This window comes from Pogoniulus pusillus, chromosome 3 (genome assembly GCF_015220805.1).
Source record: "Pogoniulus pusillus isolate bPogPus1 chromosome 3, bPogPus1.pri, whole genome shotgun sequence".
In the NCBI taxonomy this organism is placed as follows: domain Eukaryota; kingdom Metazoa; phylum Chordata; class Aves; order Piciformes; family Lybiidae; genus Pogoniulus; species Pogoniulus pusillus.
In genome coordinates this window covers 18651263-18668679 of record NC_087266.1, presented here as the reverse complement: position 1 = coordinate 18668679, position 17417 = coordinate 18651263, and the positions used below count along the sequence as shown (strand labels likewise).

The window sequence follows — 17417 nt, the reverse complement described above, 5'->3', positions numbered from 1 at the left end:
GAGTTCTGTATATAGTTTGAGGGCAGGGTTTCAGCAAAATACAAATAATTCTATTTTTGTAACTCCTGCCTCAGCCAATTAATACCCCAAACCTCTACAACACTCCTATAGCTAGCTTCCCTGCCCAGTACAGAAGTCAGCAGTACCTTGAACCCAGCCAGGGTTTAAGAGGGTGGAGGGGAAGGAACATGACCTAGAGCAACAGGTAAGATCCCCAAGAATCTCAAAAAGACAGAGGTGACTACAAGACCTTCCTTACTGCCAGGGGGTGGGCTTGGCCTAGCTTCCTAACAAGTCCAAGCAAAGAACCTTTGTACCCACAGCAACCAGAAGGCAGCACCATCTGCCCCAAATCCTTAAGATTGGACCACAAGCATGTGCTGTAAACTAAAGTTCAGAAGCAAAGGGAACAAAGTCAGTTCTGAATTTCTCCACATTTCTGAAAGGAGAGAGACAGAAGAGACCCCTGACTCTGTTTTAACGGAGAGAAGAAAGACTTTTAGAAAATGAATTTCCAGCAATCATTACTTGGAAAAGGAAGTAAATACATATTCAATCAGTTGAGGCATTAATTGTGTGTCATTGCACAAATAATTTACACTTGGATGTGCATCCTTAACTCTTAAGTTCCATTCTACACCCTGAAACACATTCAATGACTTAGAGTAAAAGGGGAAAAAAAATCAATACAAACAAGGTGTGTCAGAAAATGATATAAAATAAGATTTATTTGCAAATAATTTTGACAATAAAGAAACAAGTATCTCCGAGCTGTGCATTTTGGGGAATACCTATTGATCCCTTTGCCTTCTGAGACTTCCATTTGCATGCAATATGGGCTAGCTCTAGAATTCAAAGTGGACTTTGAAGCGTCCTTTTTTTGCCTTGCTGTGCTTAAATTCATTCCACAGGCACACCACAGGAGAGTCAAAGTCTTTGCACTGAGAAACTGTCACAGGAAACACACAATGAAACAACCTTGGCTTAGAAAGAAAACTGTTGCATGAGAGTTGTTTCGCATTTGTTTAACACAGTGTTAAGCACTTCAAGACTTCCTCAAGAAGTGACTGGTGCTGTATGTAAGAATAGCAACACATCACCAACGTTTATGCCTAAACTTCACAGCTATATTGGAACCTCAGACTTCTTTCTGATGTAAGAATGCACAGTACCTCTGGTTATGACCTGAGTTCCCTCTCTCGGAAGCCAAAAAGACTGTGTCTTATGTAAAAAAACCTCAAAGTTTGAGATTATAATAATTACTGTTTATAAATGAAATCAGGACAAAGGCAATACAAAGTGAGATTTCCCTCCAGATTATGGGTAGAGTCACAGCAGTATCTTCAGCATATTTCTTCAATTTATTTCTGCCTTTTCTTCTCTTTAATCTTGCTCTGTTTTCAGAGAGCCAGGAAATTTCAACTCTGAGATTGCACTTTCTATGTGCACATTCTGAACACCCTACATGATTAAGGTCTGAGTAGATCACATTAAATGCATTTTAGTTTAGGGGAAAGTCCAAAGGGAACACCAAGAAACAAAGCAATGGCTGCTTCAGGCAGAAAAAAAAAAAAAAGAATCTGAACTAGGTCTAGTTTCAATGCAACTTAGAAAATATTTATTCTTAAAACAAAGAGGGACTTTTTTTTAATCCCTCTTTATGAAGCTCAAAATAATCACAATATTCAACACTGGAAAAAAATGTATTTTTTCCCCTCTCCCATAAGCATAATACTGCAAGAAAAGATGTCATTGCCACCAGTTCAACTAAGGCATTAATGAATGCATTAGGTAGTTCAAATGCAAATATTTTATATATATCAATAAGGCAAAAATATTAGAGTAACCTTATAAAAGTAATAACTGTTGTATTAGTGACAACCATTTAATTGAAGTATTTTGGAAACAAAAAAGGAGAGGATCATTAAGAACCATAGAGACGTTTTATTTAGTCTACTTTAGAAAGACTAAGACAAGATCCAACTGAAATCTCTTCAGCATCAGTCACCATGCTATCCCAGCACGGTCATCTACCAAGCCCTTCTCGGGAACCTGGCTGATCTTGATGGAATAAATATACTCAACCATTCCATATCAACCATTCTTGAAATGATCTGAAGACAAGGTCCAGAATCTAGGGCTTTCCTTAACCTGAATGTTCTAGATAACATCAGTCTGACTCCTGAACAAGCTCAAAACTGAAAAAGCTATAAGGATTTCGAAGCAAATCTTCTGTTGCCAAATACTGCCCTCTTCAAACCTAACTCATCCATTTTCAGAGAACAACAAGAACTTACAGCTACCTCCAGTGGTTCTGCTCTCCCACTAGGCAGCTCCAAGGCTCTACTCTTCTACACCAAGCATATCCCCATGTTCGTGGTGTAATAAAACATAAATGCAGTTAAGGTTTACTGACTTCTGATTTGGGCCACAGAGATGCACTGCAGCAGTAAAGCTGCAGTTGCCAATATCCTGTATTGCCCCCTAGGTTTTAACAGTATTTTTGCACAACAAAATTTGCCACATCTCATTAAGGTTCCAAAGTTTGGAAAAATCTACCCTGAAAATCCACTACTTGCTGAGGAAGTATTATATTTACTGAGAAGGTGAATTAGCTCTGAGCATATCATCTTTAATGACAACACTTTAAAAAGACCCCATGCACAAGTTTTGTTCTCTTATATACCCAGGTTTGACACCTAGGAACATACAGGGTTTTCTAGAAGTGATCCAGTTTTCAAACATCATTAAAGGTTTTGGCAGAATAATGTTATATGAAATACATAATACACTTGCTAATGTTTATAATCCAATGATCACTTATAAGAAGTATTATTGCATTTTAAGCGTAAAAATATAGGAGGTTCTATAAAGAAAATTAAAATAGCATTAATCTAATATTGATAGTCATATAAAATAACTCACAATTATGTAAGTTCCCATATTTAATTACACATTTAAAAATAAGTTATAAAAATAATTAAGCTTCTTTGAAACTCCCAAGGTATTTTCTTTTAGGAGTTTTTACTCAAGTCTACTGATTGTCTAACATCAGCAACAGTTTCTGGTACTCGAACAGTCATATCATCCATCCATTTCTTCAGGCAGATTTGGCAGCCCAGACGTGATCTGTAGGGAAATATGTTGTCATTAATACTAGCCAAACATAAATCTCATAGCATTTACCCCCTTATGACCCCAACACATAGTCACTCCAAAATGTTATGATCTAGGAACGACTACTCTCATGCATGGTCTTAATCAAGACCAGTAGTGAACCGGATGCAGCAGCACTAAGATACAGGTGGCAATCATCAACATCTACATTAAGAGTTCAGTACATTGAAAGTCGTAAACCAAGTACTTTCTACTTGCTAAGACAATGTATAATAATGGTAACTTCTATTTTCAGTGGGTCACTGATAGTTCTGTTAAGTGCAGGGAATGACACTTGATCTCCCAAGGGACATTTGGCATCTCTGAAGAGATGAAGGCAGTGAAATTGAACAAAAGCCTCATAGGAAGTTTAGCCTAACACATCTCAATGTGTCCAGTGTTTTCAAACTAAACAACTCAAGATTGGGTCATGAAACTAGAAAGTTAAGAGTGAAAAGACAAGAAATGAAACGAAAGCAATAAAACACTCGAGGCACCTGAAGAAACTCAATCTTTCACTTTTCTCCTATCATTCATCATGAAAAATAAATGTTGTATGTGAGCAATTAAAATAAACTTATGTAATACCACAACAAAATTCTGCAAACATCACAAACCACTTTTATTGCTGGGGCATCATTAATTCAGTGTTCATACTTTGGTACTTAAATATAGACCACTTACACACCAGCAAGGATGGGCAATGATCTGTAGCCAGAGATGAGTATTTTTATCTGTGTAGGAACGTAAGCGGAGATATTGCTGTGTAACTAAACAACACTACACAAATACCTCTACAGAACTCTTTCAAACATAGTTATCAACTGCTGTTAAAGCTCCCAATTCAGCACTATACCTGGAAGCAATGTTCCTATATAAATAGGTGTACATCAACTTCAGGTTACTGCAACGTATGTACAAATGCATATATTACCAGAAGATGTAATCCTGTGAATATGCATCCATAAGAATAGCTTTGGAAATGAAATCTAGTAGAAAAAAAAAGTGATTTCTAGTATTTATATGCAGCACTGCTCCTAAGGTTTAATTTTCTTTAAGTGTCTCTTTTTCACTAAAGATCAATGCTAATTGTAGATGGGCTCTGTAGCATGGAAATGGGTTCATTTCATGTGAAATAACACTACCCTTTGGTTTGAGCCTCCTACACAGTAGTACAAAAAATCCCAGGCAGCACTAAATAACACTCAGAAAGAAATTATCATTTCCTACACAAATTCTTCCACAGCATTTAAGATTGTATAGATAACCAGATCCTCTCACCCCTTAAGGCTGAAGAAGCCTGAACCCCCCAAAAAGGCAGATTTAGTCAATCAATGCACAAAAGCCATTCCCCCTTTAACCACTTCTGTAGGCCTTCATTTCCTCTCATTCCCTTACTTAAAAAAAAGAAAAACAAACAACCACCACAACAAAATAGAAGTCAGAGTTGTACTAGTATAATAATATGATGAATCCTCATTTTGTCACATAATGGTATTTTCTCTTTACTTCTATGTTACTATTAATAATCTCTACTGCTCCAAGTTAATCAAAATTAGCAATGTAACCTTTCTAATTAGTCCCTCATTTTTAAAAAGCATGAGCTTTCATGGCAGCTGCTAGCTGAAACTTCTCCAAATAGAGAGTCATGGACAAGAAAAAGCTTTTATTCTAATACTTATGACAGATCAAAGTTGTGCATCTCCGTTACATAAATTTGTATGAGCATAGGAGACCAGGTAACCTAAAGCAAATATCAGTCACTTCAAGTTCTTTCTTCCAGAGAAGTCATCTTCTCACATATGAAAGATACCCAGCCACAGGAACAACACATGTTAGGAAAACCTGATAGAAATAAAGTTTTTAGATGCTCTGAATATGCTATTTGGTCTGAAGGCATTTAAGAGAAAACAGAAATACTCAAACAGAGAGCTTTGTCTTTCTGCAGTTTTTCAGTTCATCAGTAAAAGTTCCTTGCTTTAAACCTTTAACTAAAATCCAAAGGAAAAAAATTATTGGCTTCCAGAACTTTAGGAATTGGTTTGGCCCAGAACCTAGAATTTACTCTTAGGAGAATTATGGTATATGGTAGAGTGAAGTAAATGCACATTTAATAGGTTTATGTTTTTTTCAAAACTGAAAATATTTTTGGGGAGTCAAAAAAAAAAGATAAAGCAGAAGAAGTTGAAACAAATTAATTCAGAGTAATTATTTGAAGACATAAAAAAAACCCCATGCTATACAATCCAGCTATAAAGTCCTGCTGCCCACTAGGAGTAGGTCTCTGATGAGGATATGACACCCTAACTACTCCGATAATGGGGAGATGCAGAACAGAAGGTTACACTATCACTAGTTTAGTCCTATGCACTGAAATGCCCATTAGTGGTTAGATCACACTTTAGGATTAGTTTTAGTCAGTAGAGAATGTGGCTTGTGCACACCAAGAGCACTCTGACTTGAGTTAAAGCATGACAACTGAGGACACTGCCATGTGGGACACTATTCATGCTAGAGTAGGCTCGGGGGAAGATCTTATCCATGTACAAAAATACTAGAGGAGGTGCAGAGTCTCCATCTTGGAAGATATTTCAAAAGCCCTTTAGAGATGGTTCTGGGCTCTAGATGGCCCTGTCAGTTGAGCCAGATGATCTCGAAAGGTCTCTTCCAACCCAAATCCTTCTCTGATTTTGTGAAAAGATCTGACCAAAACCAAATACTGATAGTACACACATTCATAAAATATAACAACTAGCTACAGGGTAAGGGAGGTATAGAACAGAAGGAAAAGGAAACAAGAACAGGAAAATTCACACTCAGCAGCAAAGTTTTTGTTGAAGGAACTGATGTTCTTGAACTTCTTTGTGAGAATGCAAAGTGAAGAAGGATGTGGGAACGGAGTGAAGAAGGATAGTGGGTTCTGATCCTGGTTCCCACCAGCTGCTGGTTAACTTAACTCAGAAGAGATAGATAACAGACACCTCGTTAATGAGAAAAACAAGGCGTGGTTTATGCTGATGGAGTTGTCCTTGCCCAATTATGCTAATGTGTAGGCGTGTGCCTTGTGGCCCTGAGGGTATTTATTGAGAGAGGAATGATCAATAAACGTCTCTGGCATAATTCACATTGAATCATCTGGAGTTCATGCGGTATTGTCTTTGATCACAATGATCCATCAGGGCCTTGACCATGTTTCCCACAGCAAGCTAATCAGTGGTGTTGCAACACCTGAGACAAAACAGGTGTTTTGCAACACTTCTTCACTATCTGATGCTTCTGTATCAGATGTCTCTTAAGAGCAAGTACTGGCAATTGTCACTCTTCTGTTAAAAAAACAATATTGACTTCTTTGTAATACGAATTCACATAAACAGCATCAAAACTTGGAAGTCCCATTTCTGTAACAGAATCCAGCTATTCATTAAAAGCCTATTAAAGCATTCTAAGAATAGTGGAGTGCCACATCTGCAATCCTCTTTTTTTTTCGTTCTTTGATGTAGTAAAGTATTATGTTGCCTTACGTTTCTGTGAGGCCATATGCCAGGTCCAACATGTCCATTTCTTCATCAGTAATTGCATCTAGTTTCTCAAATATGTGATCTTCAAAGATTAAATGACAAGTTGAACAGGCTAGTGTTCCTTCACATGCACCTAAACAGGTTAAAAAAACAAAACAGAAAATCCAAGTTCCAAATTACAGCAGCAATATGTTTGTCTCATACAAGAAGTCTCTCTGTTCAATAGCAAAATTTGTATCATATATTCCCACACTCATCTATCTACTCTGCATTCAACTGTCTGTAGCACTTCTACAGTTCCTACAACCTTAAGATTTACTTGAATACTATGGTTAATTAGAATACTCAGCAATTCCCTTTATAGCATTTAAAGAGATAGAAGTCTTCTACTATATGCATGCAAACATAGACAACACTGTCAATCAACACTTCATAATTTATTTCCATGGTTGACTCTTCTATTTCTCTCTTCCCCATGGTTTTGAGGTTTCTTCAAGAAATTCACCAAGCAACACCTGCTATACAAAGAATTCCTCAGAAGTACAGGAAGGAGGAATTTGATACTCTGTATACTCCTCACTCAACAGAATGCTAATTCAGAGCAACAAAGGTAGGCCATCAGGCTAAACAGAGATGTTTTTTTCCCATGTAAAAGAGGCCTCCAAGTGTTAATAGGTAATCTAGCCTGATCCAAGGATCTAATGGATTTGTTCTGTTTGACCCTAGCAAATATCAACTACACCTAGAACAATTAGGTCATCACAAGACAGTAAGAGTTCAAACACTATCAAATTTGTCTCTGCCACTGTACAGAGTTGGTGCCAAGTCCTCTGCTTTGTTGAAAAAGAAATATTCAACTTCAAGTGGAGAAGAAAGCTGAACACTTCATACTTGTGTGAATGTTGGTGTTAGGGCACACAAATCTACCTCTCTGACTTAAAATGCACAAAGAAGCAGGTAATACATTGGCCAAGTTTAATTTATTTACTCATTTTCAGGGAAAGAACTAAGAGTACTGTGAGCACATCACCTTTGTACTCATGGAAACAAAGAGAAGTTGAGCTGCACATATAACCAATGGTATGAAAAGAAACAGTGGGATTATCATCAGACCACAAAAGCATACTACATGTAACAGCACAGTGCTTTCCGTAAAGGAATCAACAGCATATATTCAAAGTGAGCATAACATTGCACTACAAGACTTGATTTTTAGAACATATCATGTCTTCAAGTACATACAAATGAATGTGAAAAAGCAGAGTTTAAATAAAGTGTCAAATTTATGATACGATAATGTAAAATTTTCTCTATCAGCAGTTTAAACATTTGAATGCTGGGGGAGGTGAGCAGAGAAGGGGAAGAACCAGAAAAATAAAAGAGAAAGAACACTGACAATCTTAACAATGGAAGGTCTTTCTGTGTAAGTGTAATGCTAGCAGCAGCAAAGTGAGCACAGCTGAATCATTCAACTGTTTTTAAAGTCTTTGTATCAAGATATTTCTGATTATTACTGCACATGGGATGCCCCCTAGTGACAGAAGTAAATCGCTAAGATTTATATTTTACATTTTTTCCCTCATTACTTTTTCCTAAACACAGAACATCCATCATCACATCATTTGTATCACATTATTTCTCTGCCCTAGTATGATGTTTCATTAGAAAATTATTACTGAAATGGGACTAGCATATGTTGTAGTTACAGTATCTCCATTTTTAGTGAGGCTTACTGTTTACTGACAGCATTATCTTCCCTTGCCCCCTACTTTATCATAATGCCTTAACGTGACTGACATTCACACAAACAGAAAATATTTACTGTACAAGTAGAGCAAGTCTAAGTCTGTAAGACACATTTAATAAGAGATATGTAATGCTAGTCACCCCAGCACATCACACATTTTTAAGAAACAATCCTCCACCCCTCAACGTATGTAACTGTGGACAGAAGAGTGGTCCCAGACATAAATCTTAACTATTGGCAGTGAAATTTGTTTGCAACTGAATAAAACACAACCCAAGATTTCAGAATGTGGTACACTAGCCTATACTTTTTCCCTCTAAACACTCCACGCTACACATTCACTCATGCAAATTGTATTGATGTAAATACCTGTCCTGAAGTATTAAATTGCCTTTACCAAACACCACAGCTTTGTATAGGCAGAATCCTGCAATTTCAATGCAACTAACTACGGAAAGTGCAAAAATACAGATGTGTTAGTACTCCTCCTATCCGTTTTTAAACAGAGCTCATACAGTTAGAATTTCACTAGGACTCTGGTCTCCTTTACACCTCTCCTTTAGTAGGAACTAAACTTTTTGCTCTTTCCTGTTAGCTGACATGATTTGATGGTGTCTTTCTCTTAGAACTAAGATATTACAGCTATTTGTTCTACAAAAAGCCCAATAATAAAGTAGAGACAGTACAGCAATACAAAAGTAACATATTTTCAGAAATATACCCATTCTGTGTTGCCTCCAGAATCTTTCAGCTCACAAGAGTCTGTGGGTGGCATCTTTCAGATTCCACTTTGATAGCACTCTATCCACATTCCCCTCCTTTCACCCTTAAGCAAGGCTCACCCCAAATATTATTTTAATACTTGACACAAAATATTTTGTGCATTTGCAGGAGAGAAAAATATAAAGTGTGGGGAGGTGTGTAGGAAATCTGAATAGGGTACAGGTAGGTTTTATAAATAAACTCCTGAGTATTCAGTTACGATTGGATTTGATGATCTTAAGTGTCTTTTCCAATTTACTTACCAAAACCATCTATGTCTAGATTATTATCAACAACAACATCGAGCAGTGAATCTCCAAGTTTTCCTTTGGCTGTTAGTTTGTCACCATCACGATTTATGAAATGAACAGTTATTTTATCTTCTGAGCTAAAAAAGAAAAGTACATAGTGGAATTAAAGAAATAATTCTATTTTTAAAAAAATCTTTAAAATACATTGAATACTATTAAACCAATAACCACTATCAACCCTGAGAACACAGAAACCCAAGTTACTGGCTTTTAAAAGCACCAACAGGTACAGGCATTTACTGCTGTGCCATAAAATACAAGAAAAAAAACTCACCCTTGTTTCTGTTTTGTTATTAGAAACTATGCAGGATCACAAAGTTTTGTCTTTCAATTAAGAGAGTCAGCTCTTTTGGTTTTGGCACATATTTGTATTTTTATCTAATAAAAGAGCTTAATTTAAATGCTTTTCTACACACCTTTCTGATGACTCTTGCTTTACATTTATGAAATTTTATCTGTTGCCATCATTATGATTTATGACAAGTTAATTGTTTTCCATTTCTGCTTGGACTTTATGACATTTGACTTCATTTGTTCCAAAGATTAATTCTCCTCTCCTCCCCAGAATGGAAATACTACACAAGCATTCTGCTTTCTTTTCAGTAGATTCCCCTAGGATTTCACCTTGTAAATATTAATTCTAGTGAAGGTCACAGTTTTGACACCAACTTCAAAGAAAAAAAGATTCTGCATTTTCTTGCTTCACTTGTCATACAATTCAAGTTTATTTAAGAAAAAAATCTCTTGCAATCTGCATAAAAATGTCTTAAGACTAAAGCTTTTAATACGGAAAAAACAGAGATCTTTTTGGTTATGTATTATGTTATTTCTAATGCAAATTAAATGAACACAAATGAAATACAGTTTGTTTGTTTTTAAACAGACTATGTTCTTTCCTACAGTAAGTGAGCAAACCAAGAAAAACCTATTAGATACTGAAGAAATCTGCCAAGAGATAAGAGATACAAATAGAACAACTGAAAGCTAATGCAATAATCTGCTTCAATGTGAAATTCATGTTTAAGAGCAGCATGTTCAATATTATAACCTTAAATCCTTTTAGCAACTGTGGGCCTTAAGTGACCTACAATATGGAAAGCATACCAGCTTGAAAAATCAAGTCACCTTCTTCTAATCTGTAGAGCTGCATATTAAAGCAAACTTTTTAAAGTAGCCAGAGAAGAGATTATTTCTGGAACTGACTGTAAGAGAAAATATGTTCTTAGCAACCTGTGTCCTAGCTTGTTTTGATAAACAAAAAACATTTACTGCTCTAGACTTAATATACTTGTCACAACTGTAAGCTCGGTTGGCAGTGGTATCCACCATGATTTCTTTGATGTCATGTTCAATTCTTGTCATATCATCCCTCAGTTCACTCTCTGGAAAGCAGCCACAAACTACTATTAGGTATAAAATTAATTTCAAAAATATAATTGATAATGAAGTATTGACCTTGCTGACGTGCAGAATGAAACTGAAGAAAGCACTATAACATACTTCAGAAATCTTGAAGATATCTCTTCGCAAAATGCACTTAATGTTGCACAGTCACCTGTGATATCAAAGGACTACCTCCAACAAACTGTTTGGTAAGGGTTTAAGTTAGCTCTCTGCTCCACTTATACCTCCCACAGCACAATCAAAGAAAAACAGCACCTACTTCTTAGATACACCAGAGTATAACAGTCACCATTTCCACAGGTAGTTTAAGAATGATAGGTTTAGATTACATCTATAAAGGTATAGATTCCCATTCTGACAGCCAAAGTGAACCACTGACAGTGTAATTTTAAACTGCTTCAAAAAGCCCTTCCAGAGCTCACCCAAATACTCTCAATGACTGAAGTATTTCTGTCATTGTGACAAACACAACTCAGACAGAAGACTCAATGCAGAATGTACTTGCATTATAGGCATCCTCTGCCCAAGGTATAGATATAGCAAGTAGTATGTATTTGTTCAATATTCAAAATATACCCTTTCCTCTGTTATAGGATGATGTAATCACAAGTAACATGGACCCAACAGCAAGGTATCTAGCCATTTGCTGGACCACTGGAAGCTTTGTAAAAGACGAATCATCTCCATCCTAGTTTTCAAAACCCTCCTGTCTTCACCTCTGATTACACTTTACTTGCCCTAACACCACAGTGGCACAAGAAAAAAGGTCCTGTCTTCCCTTTGTTCCTTCTATCCCCAGCACTCACAGTCAGCAGAAAACTGGGTCTGGCTGAAACCAATCAATGGCTGTATGCACGTCAGAACAGTATACAGTCAGATGTTATATGAAATTTTCATCAGTTTAAAACTATTGTGTTACTGTAACTTTATGATCTAATAATATAATGTAAGCTTAACGGTCAGCTTAAACCAATCTCCTTCCAATATAAAAATGCAGGCTTGGGTGATTTCCACTCCAAATCACCTTGCCATCATCCTTACACTAGTGTCACTGCAAGTCAACTCATTGTGCCAACCTGGCTGAAAATCAATCATAAAAATGAAGCAGTCACAGCTGAAACAGCAAGCAAAACATCACTGCCCACAACAGACATGAGGAAACAGGAGTGGGATCCCCTTTTCAGTAGAAAAAATCTTGCATTAGCTTCAGCCAGCTGTGAAACTGCACTGCAGCTGCACATGCCTAACTGGTGCAGCATGCACCAAGGGGGACAAACTAAAGTACCACAACTAAATCACTGACATTTCTTAAAGAGAACTAGAGTAATTAATCCTTTCTATGGGACCTAATCCATCCTGGTTGACATGTCAAAGTAAAATGTATTTATTTTTAATTTAGAGACAGCCTTCCTAAATCTTCTAGTAGAATCTGTTTTTTGCTATTGCCATCTTTGCTACTCTTTGCATAGCCAAAATGTTTAATCTTTAAAAATCACTGAGGCTTTATTGCACATAAGCACAATATCAGTATCTCTAGAGGAAATTCCACAATGCCCTTGGGCAGCCTGTTCCAGTGTTCTGTCACCCTCACAGTGAAAAAAAAAATTCCATATGGAACTTCCTATGCCTCAACTTCTACCCATTGCCCCTTGTCCTGTCATTGGGCATTGCTGAGAAGAGTGTGGCTCCATTCTCTTCACACTCATCTTTTACATATTTATAAACATTAAAGAGGTCACCCCTCAGTCTCCTCTTCTCCAAACTAAAGAGACCCACCTCCCTCAGCCTCTCCTTGTAAGGAAGATGTTCCACTCATTTTTGTGTCTCTGCACTGGGCTCTTTCAAGCACTGTCTTTGTCGAACCAAGTGGCCCAGAACTGGACACAGTATTCGAGATGCAGCCTCACCAGTGCGGAACAGAGCGACAGGAGAACCTCTCTCAACCTAGTAACCACATGCTTTCTAATATGCCCAAGAATGGCACTGGCCTTCTTGGCCATATAAGCACATTGCTGGCTCATGGCCATCCTTCCACCCACTAGAACCCCCATGTCCCTTTTTTCTTCGCTGCTCTCCTACAGGTCAATTCTGAAACTGTTCTGATACCACGGGTTGTTCTTTCCCAGCTGCAAGATTCTACACTTGCCCTTGTTGAATTTCATTAAATTTCTCCCTGCCCAGCTCTCCAATCTGTCTAAGTCTCGCTAAACAGCAGCAAAACCCTCCAATGTGTCAGCAACTTCACACAGTTTTGTCTTGTCAGCAAAATTGCTGACTGCACTCTGTGCCCTCATCCAGGTTGTAGATTAATATATTGAATAGTACTGGTCCCAGCCCCTGAGAGACTCCACTAGATACAGGCCTCCAACTAGACCCTGTCCCACAGACCAAAACTCTCTGGTTTCTTTCCTTCAACTAGTTCGCAATCCACCTCACTACCTCATCATCCAGACCATACGTCCTCAGTTTCACTGTGGGAGACAGTGTCAAATGCTTGCTTTAATGAAATCAAGATAAACTACATCCACTGCTCTATCATCATCTATCTACCTGGTTACACCCTCATAAAAGGCTATCACGTTGATCAAATACGACTTCCCCTTGGTAAAACCATGCTGACTGCTCCTAATGACCCTCTTGTCCTTGATATACCTAAGGACATGTTTTTCCATTATCCTTCCAGGGATGAAGCTGAGGCTATAGTTACCCAGGTCCTTCTTCTTACCCTTTTTGAAGACTGGAGTGATGTTTGCCTTTCTCCAGTCCCCAGGGACTTCTCCAGTCCAACATGACTTACCAAAGACGGTGGAGAGTGGTCTGGCCATGACCTTCACCAGCTCCATCAGCACTCTAGAGTGCAGCCCATGACCTACAGATGTATGGATGTCCAGATTACTTATCTATTCCCTAACCCAGTCCTCATCAACCAAGGAAAACTCCTTCTTTATCCTGTTTTCCTCTGGGGCCCCCGAGGACAGTCTCCAGCAGCATAAACACATAGCAAGTGTATGCAAGTATAAATAGTCTCAGATTTATCAGGAAGAGCAGAACATATTCTGTGTAATCTGCATAAAGCATAAATAACCCAACTGACACTTGAACAAGTGTATGCTGTTGGTTGCCACAGTACTATGAGCTTTTTTCCAGCTTGCTTTGCTAGGCTACTCTAAATTAAGCATAGTGCAGACACACAGAAGAGCACTAGAGAACTGTAACTGCTGTTCATTGTCTCTCCCATGAAAAAAACAGTACTGCATTAATTCCAACAGCTAACTCCTCCCCCTTAAAAGACATATCCTTTAGAATATTGAACTATTACTTCCAGCCTAAGAATCACTTCTTGCATTCCTCCAACCAAAACAAAGATGACAACTGCAACCTGTTGTGGCACATGATAAGCTAAGCTCTATTACTTCCAGATATTTTATTAAATGGTAAATCTAACAGAACTACCTAATTGCCTGAAGAGTTTCACAAACTAAACTATTCTACAGGTCTCAAAATATGAAAGTTACAAATATGAACTAACCTTCAAAACATGTAGCAATTATGTTGTGCACCAAAATGTCATACAGATACCTAAACTGTTATACAGAATTTTCAGAAAACCAGTGCTCACCATGAAATGAAGGATAACACATAAAAACAGAGCACAGAAATAAACTATATGGAAAGGAAAACTTAATGCAACAGTATCCTGGGGTGCATTAAGGAGAGTCTGGCCAGCACATTGAAGAGAGGTTCTCCTCCCCTTCTACTCTGCCCTGGTGAGACCACATCAAGAGTATTGTGCTCAGCTCTGGGCTTCCCAGTTCAAGAAAGACATGGAAATACTAGAGAGTCCAATGGAGGGCTACAAGGATGACTGAGAGACTGGAGTACCTGTCCTAAGAGGAAAGGCTGTAAGACCTGGAGCTGTTTAGCCAGGAGAAGACTTGAAAGGGGATCTTATTAATGTTCATAAATATATGAAGGGTGAGAGTCAAGATGGGGCCAGTCTCTTTTCAGATGTGCCCTATGATAAGACAAGCACGAACAGGTACAAACTGGAACATGGGAAGCTCCACCTCAACATCAGGAAAAAACTTCCCTGTGAGGGCAACAGAGCACAGCATCAGGCTGCCCAGAGAGGTTATGGAGTCACCTTCTCTGCAGACTTTCAAAACCCACCTGAAGAGGTTCCTATGTGGCCTGAAATAGGTGATCCTGCTTTGGTAGGGAGGTTGGGGTCCCTTCCATCCCCCTACCACTCTATGATTCCATGTACTTTTTTACTGGAATTACACTGGCTGATTGTATAAAGCTTGGTAACTGGATCTGAAATGACTACTAAAAAACAACTTGCACGTAAATGGAGAAAATGCTAATACACGAAAAACCCAAGGGTTTTCTTTTTCTCCCAACTCTCTCAGCCAGGCTATGGCACGAAGTACATAAACATTACATGTGAAGTACTTGCTTGCACAATTCTTTTGGATTTTTTTGCCTGGCATTCTTGCGCAATGAATGTAAATAAATTCCTATCTGTATTCAGTCTGTTTGTGAAAGGCATGAGGGATTACAACTTTTACAATGCTATTAGGCACAGAAATGTTTTCCCATTATGGTATTTTCATTCTCTCATTTTCCCCCTGTTCAGTAATTTTAATAACTTATAAAACTTGACAAAGACACTTTGGTTTTGTTAAGTAAAAACTGCAACTCAGGGACTTCAAAACAATAGATTGTCAGGGCACTCGCTCAGTGGAGATTTAAGAAATCCAGCAGGATCATTCAGAGACAAGATCTAAATCAGCAACGTATGCATCTCATATGGGAGTCCTAGACTAAAAAGATAGTTTGTCTCTCCGTATTTAAAGTATCTGCTGGAACAAAGTAAAAGAACACCTACAGAAGTTAAAAGCAAACCACTGAAACAGCTTTGATGGTCAGGGCACTACTCAACCTCCTGACATCAGGCTATGCTCCACCCTTGATGTTGGGCAGCTGATTGTGGGTCCTGTTAAGAGTCCAAGAACATTCCCTAGCAGCCAAGTAAATTAAGCTTCTAATACCATGCGTTTTAAATACTGAAAGTTAACTGTAGGCTCTGCCCTATCTTTGAATATACAAGTGAGAAGGCAGAAGGCCATGCATAAACAGCCTTTCACTACCTGTACTAAGTTACAAATCTATGGGGGTTGAAGAATATTAGATGTCTACAGATGTGCTGCATTTTCACACACCTGCTCAGACCAATTGCTGATGAGAACAGGGGTGCTGCACGCTTAGGACGCATGAGTGCTCTTTGGTAAAGAAAAACTATGCCAAAGGCAGAAGACATGATCAGTACTGAGTTCAGACAGAAGCAGTGCATGTACAAGCCTAGCCAGACCTTCTCAACAACAAAAGGCAAGTGCTGCACTGCGTGAAAAAGTAACACTGATACGGTCACAACCTTTCAGGAAACTAGTATGAACACTAGGAACCTTAGTGTAGCTTTCCACAGGATCACAACGGGGTTCCTGATCACACAGGCCTTGCGGTTAACCACGCCACTGGATCAGTGCGATGCCTAAACCGAAACAGCCACGGGCACCTCCAGTCCACGCCGCCCGGCAGAGTCCTGCACGACACAGCTCACCTCACCCGCTGAGGGCGCTCAGCCGGCACCCCCGGGTGGGGTGGTCCGCTTCGCCCATCCAGGTGGAAAGTGTCCCCGCAGAGCACTTTACTGCCACCGCCACGGCAGCCACCGGAGAGCTGCTCGGAGTCAGGCCGAAGCGCGGCCGTGAGAGGTCACAAGGGGCCGGGACCTGCTTCGGACGAGCCAGGCAGCGGCAGGGCCGGGGCTGCGGCGCAGCGACAGACCGGAGGAAGGTCACGCAGCGCTGGCCTGGCTGGCCGCCCTCAGCCGGGCGGACCGTGCTACTGGCGGCCGTTGGCCCCGAGTGCCCTCTGCGCCGAGGCCCAGGCAAGCTGGCCGGGTCGGCCCGGTACGGCGCTGTCGCGGAGCGAAAGCAGCCGCCACGGTGAGAAGCCCGTCCAGCGCTTCACTGCTCCGATCCTCTTACCTGAGCACCGCTCGGGCAGAGAGGCTGAAGAGCCGGGCTGCCTTCACGGCAGCGGCGCCGCTGCCGCAGCCTGCTCTCGTCCCGGCTGCCGGCGAGGCGGTGAAGAGCCAGCGGCGGGAGGAAGCGGCGGCGGCAGCCCTGAGGAGCCGTACTGGCCCCGGGGCAGCCATGGCGGCGGCAGGACAGGAGCAAAGTCCCACGGCTGACGCCTCTGGCCCCGGTAGCTCTCGCAGCCGTTACGTAGTACACCTCCCGCCCCCTTTTGACGGCAAAGAGAGGGGACCGCGCGACGAGAAGAGCGGGGTTACGCAAAGTGCGCAGCGGTACGCGGAGGGACGGCCTACGGAAAACGCGTAGTGCTGCTAACGCGAGTAGGCTGCAGCCGCCGTCTGTAAGTCAGGTTCCCTCTTGCTTCTCAGGAGCAGGCCGAAGCTCTCTTGTTCCCACGTCCAGGCCCTAGCCCTAG

The 17417-nt window shown here is 39.9% G+C and overlaps 1 protein-coding gene across 1 annotated transcript; it reads right to left on the bottom strand.

Annotated features, from left to right (window-relative positions):
* Positions 1 to 700: 700 nt before the first annotated feature.
* FDX1 (ferredoxin 1) lies at positions 701 to 17205 on the bottom strand. Its single transcript, XM_064171303.1, has 4 exons — positions 16952 to 17205; positions 9447 to 9571; positions 6678 to 6807; positions 701 to 3129 (listed from the first exon to the last, which is right to left on the bottom strand). The coding sequence occupies exons 1-4, from the start codon at positions 17119 to 17121 to the stop codon at positions 3015 to 3017; spliced, it is 540 nt and encodes a 179-aa protein (XP_064027373.1). The 5' UTR covers positions 17122 to 17205; the 3' UTR covers positions 701 to 3014.
* Between the last annotated feature and the right edge of the window lie 212 nt (positions 17206 to 17417).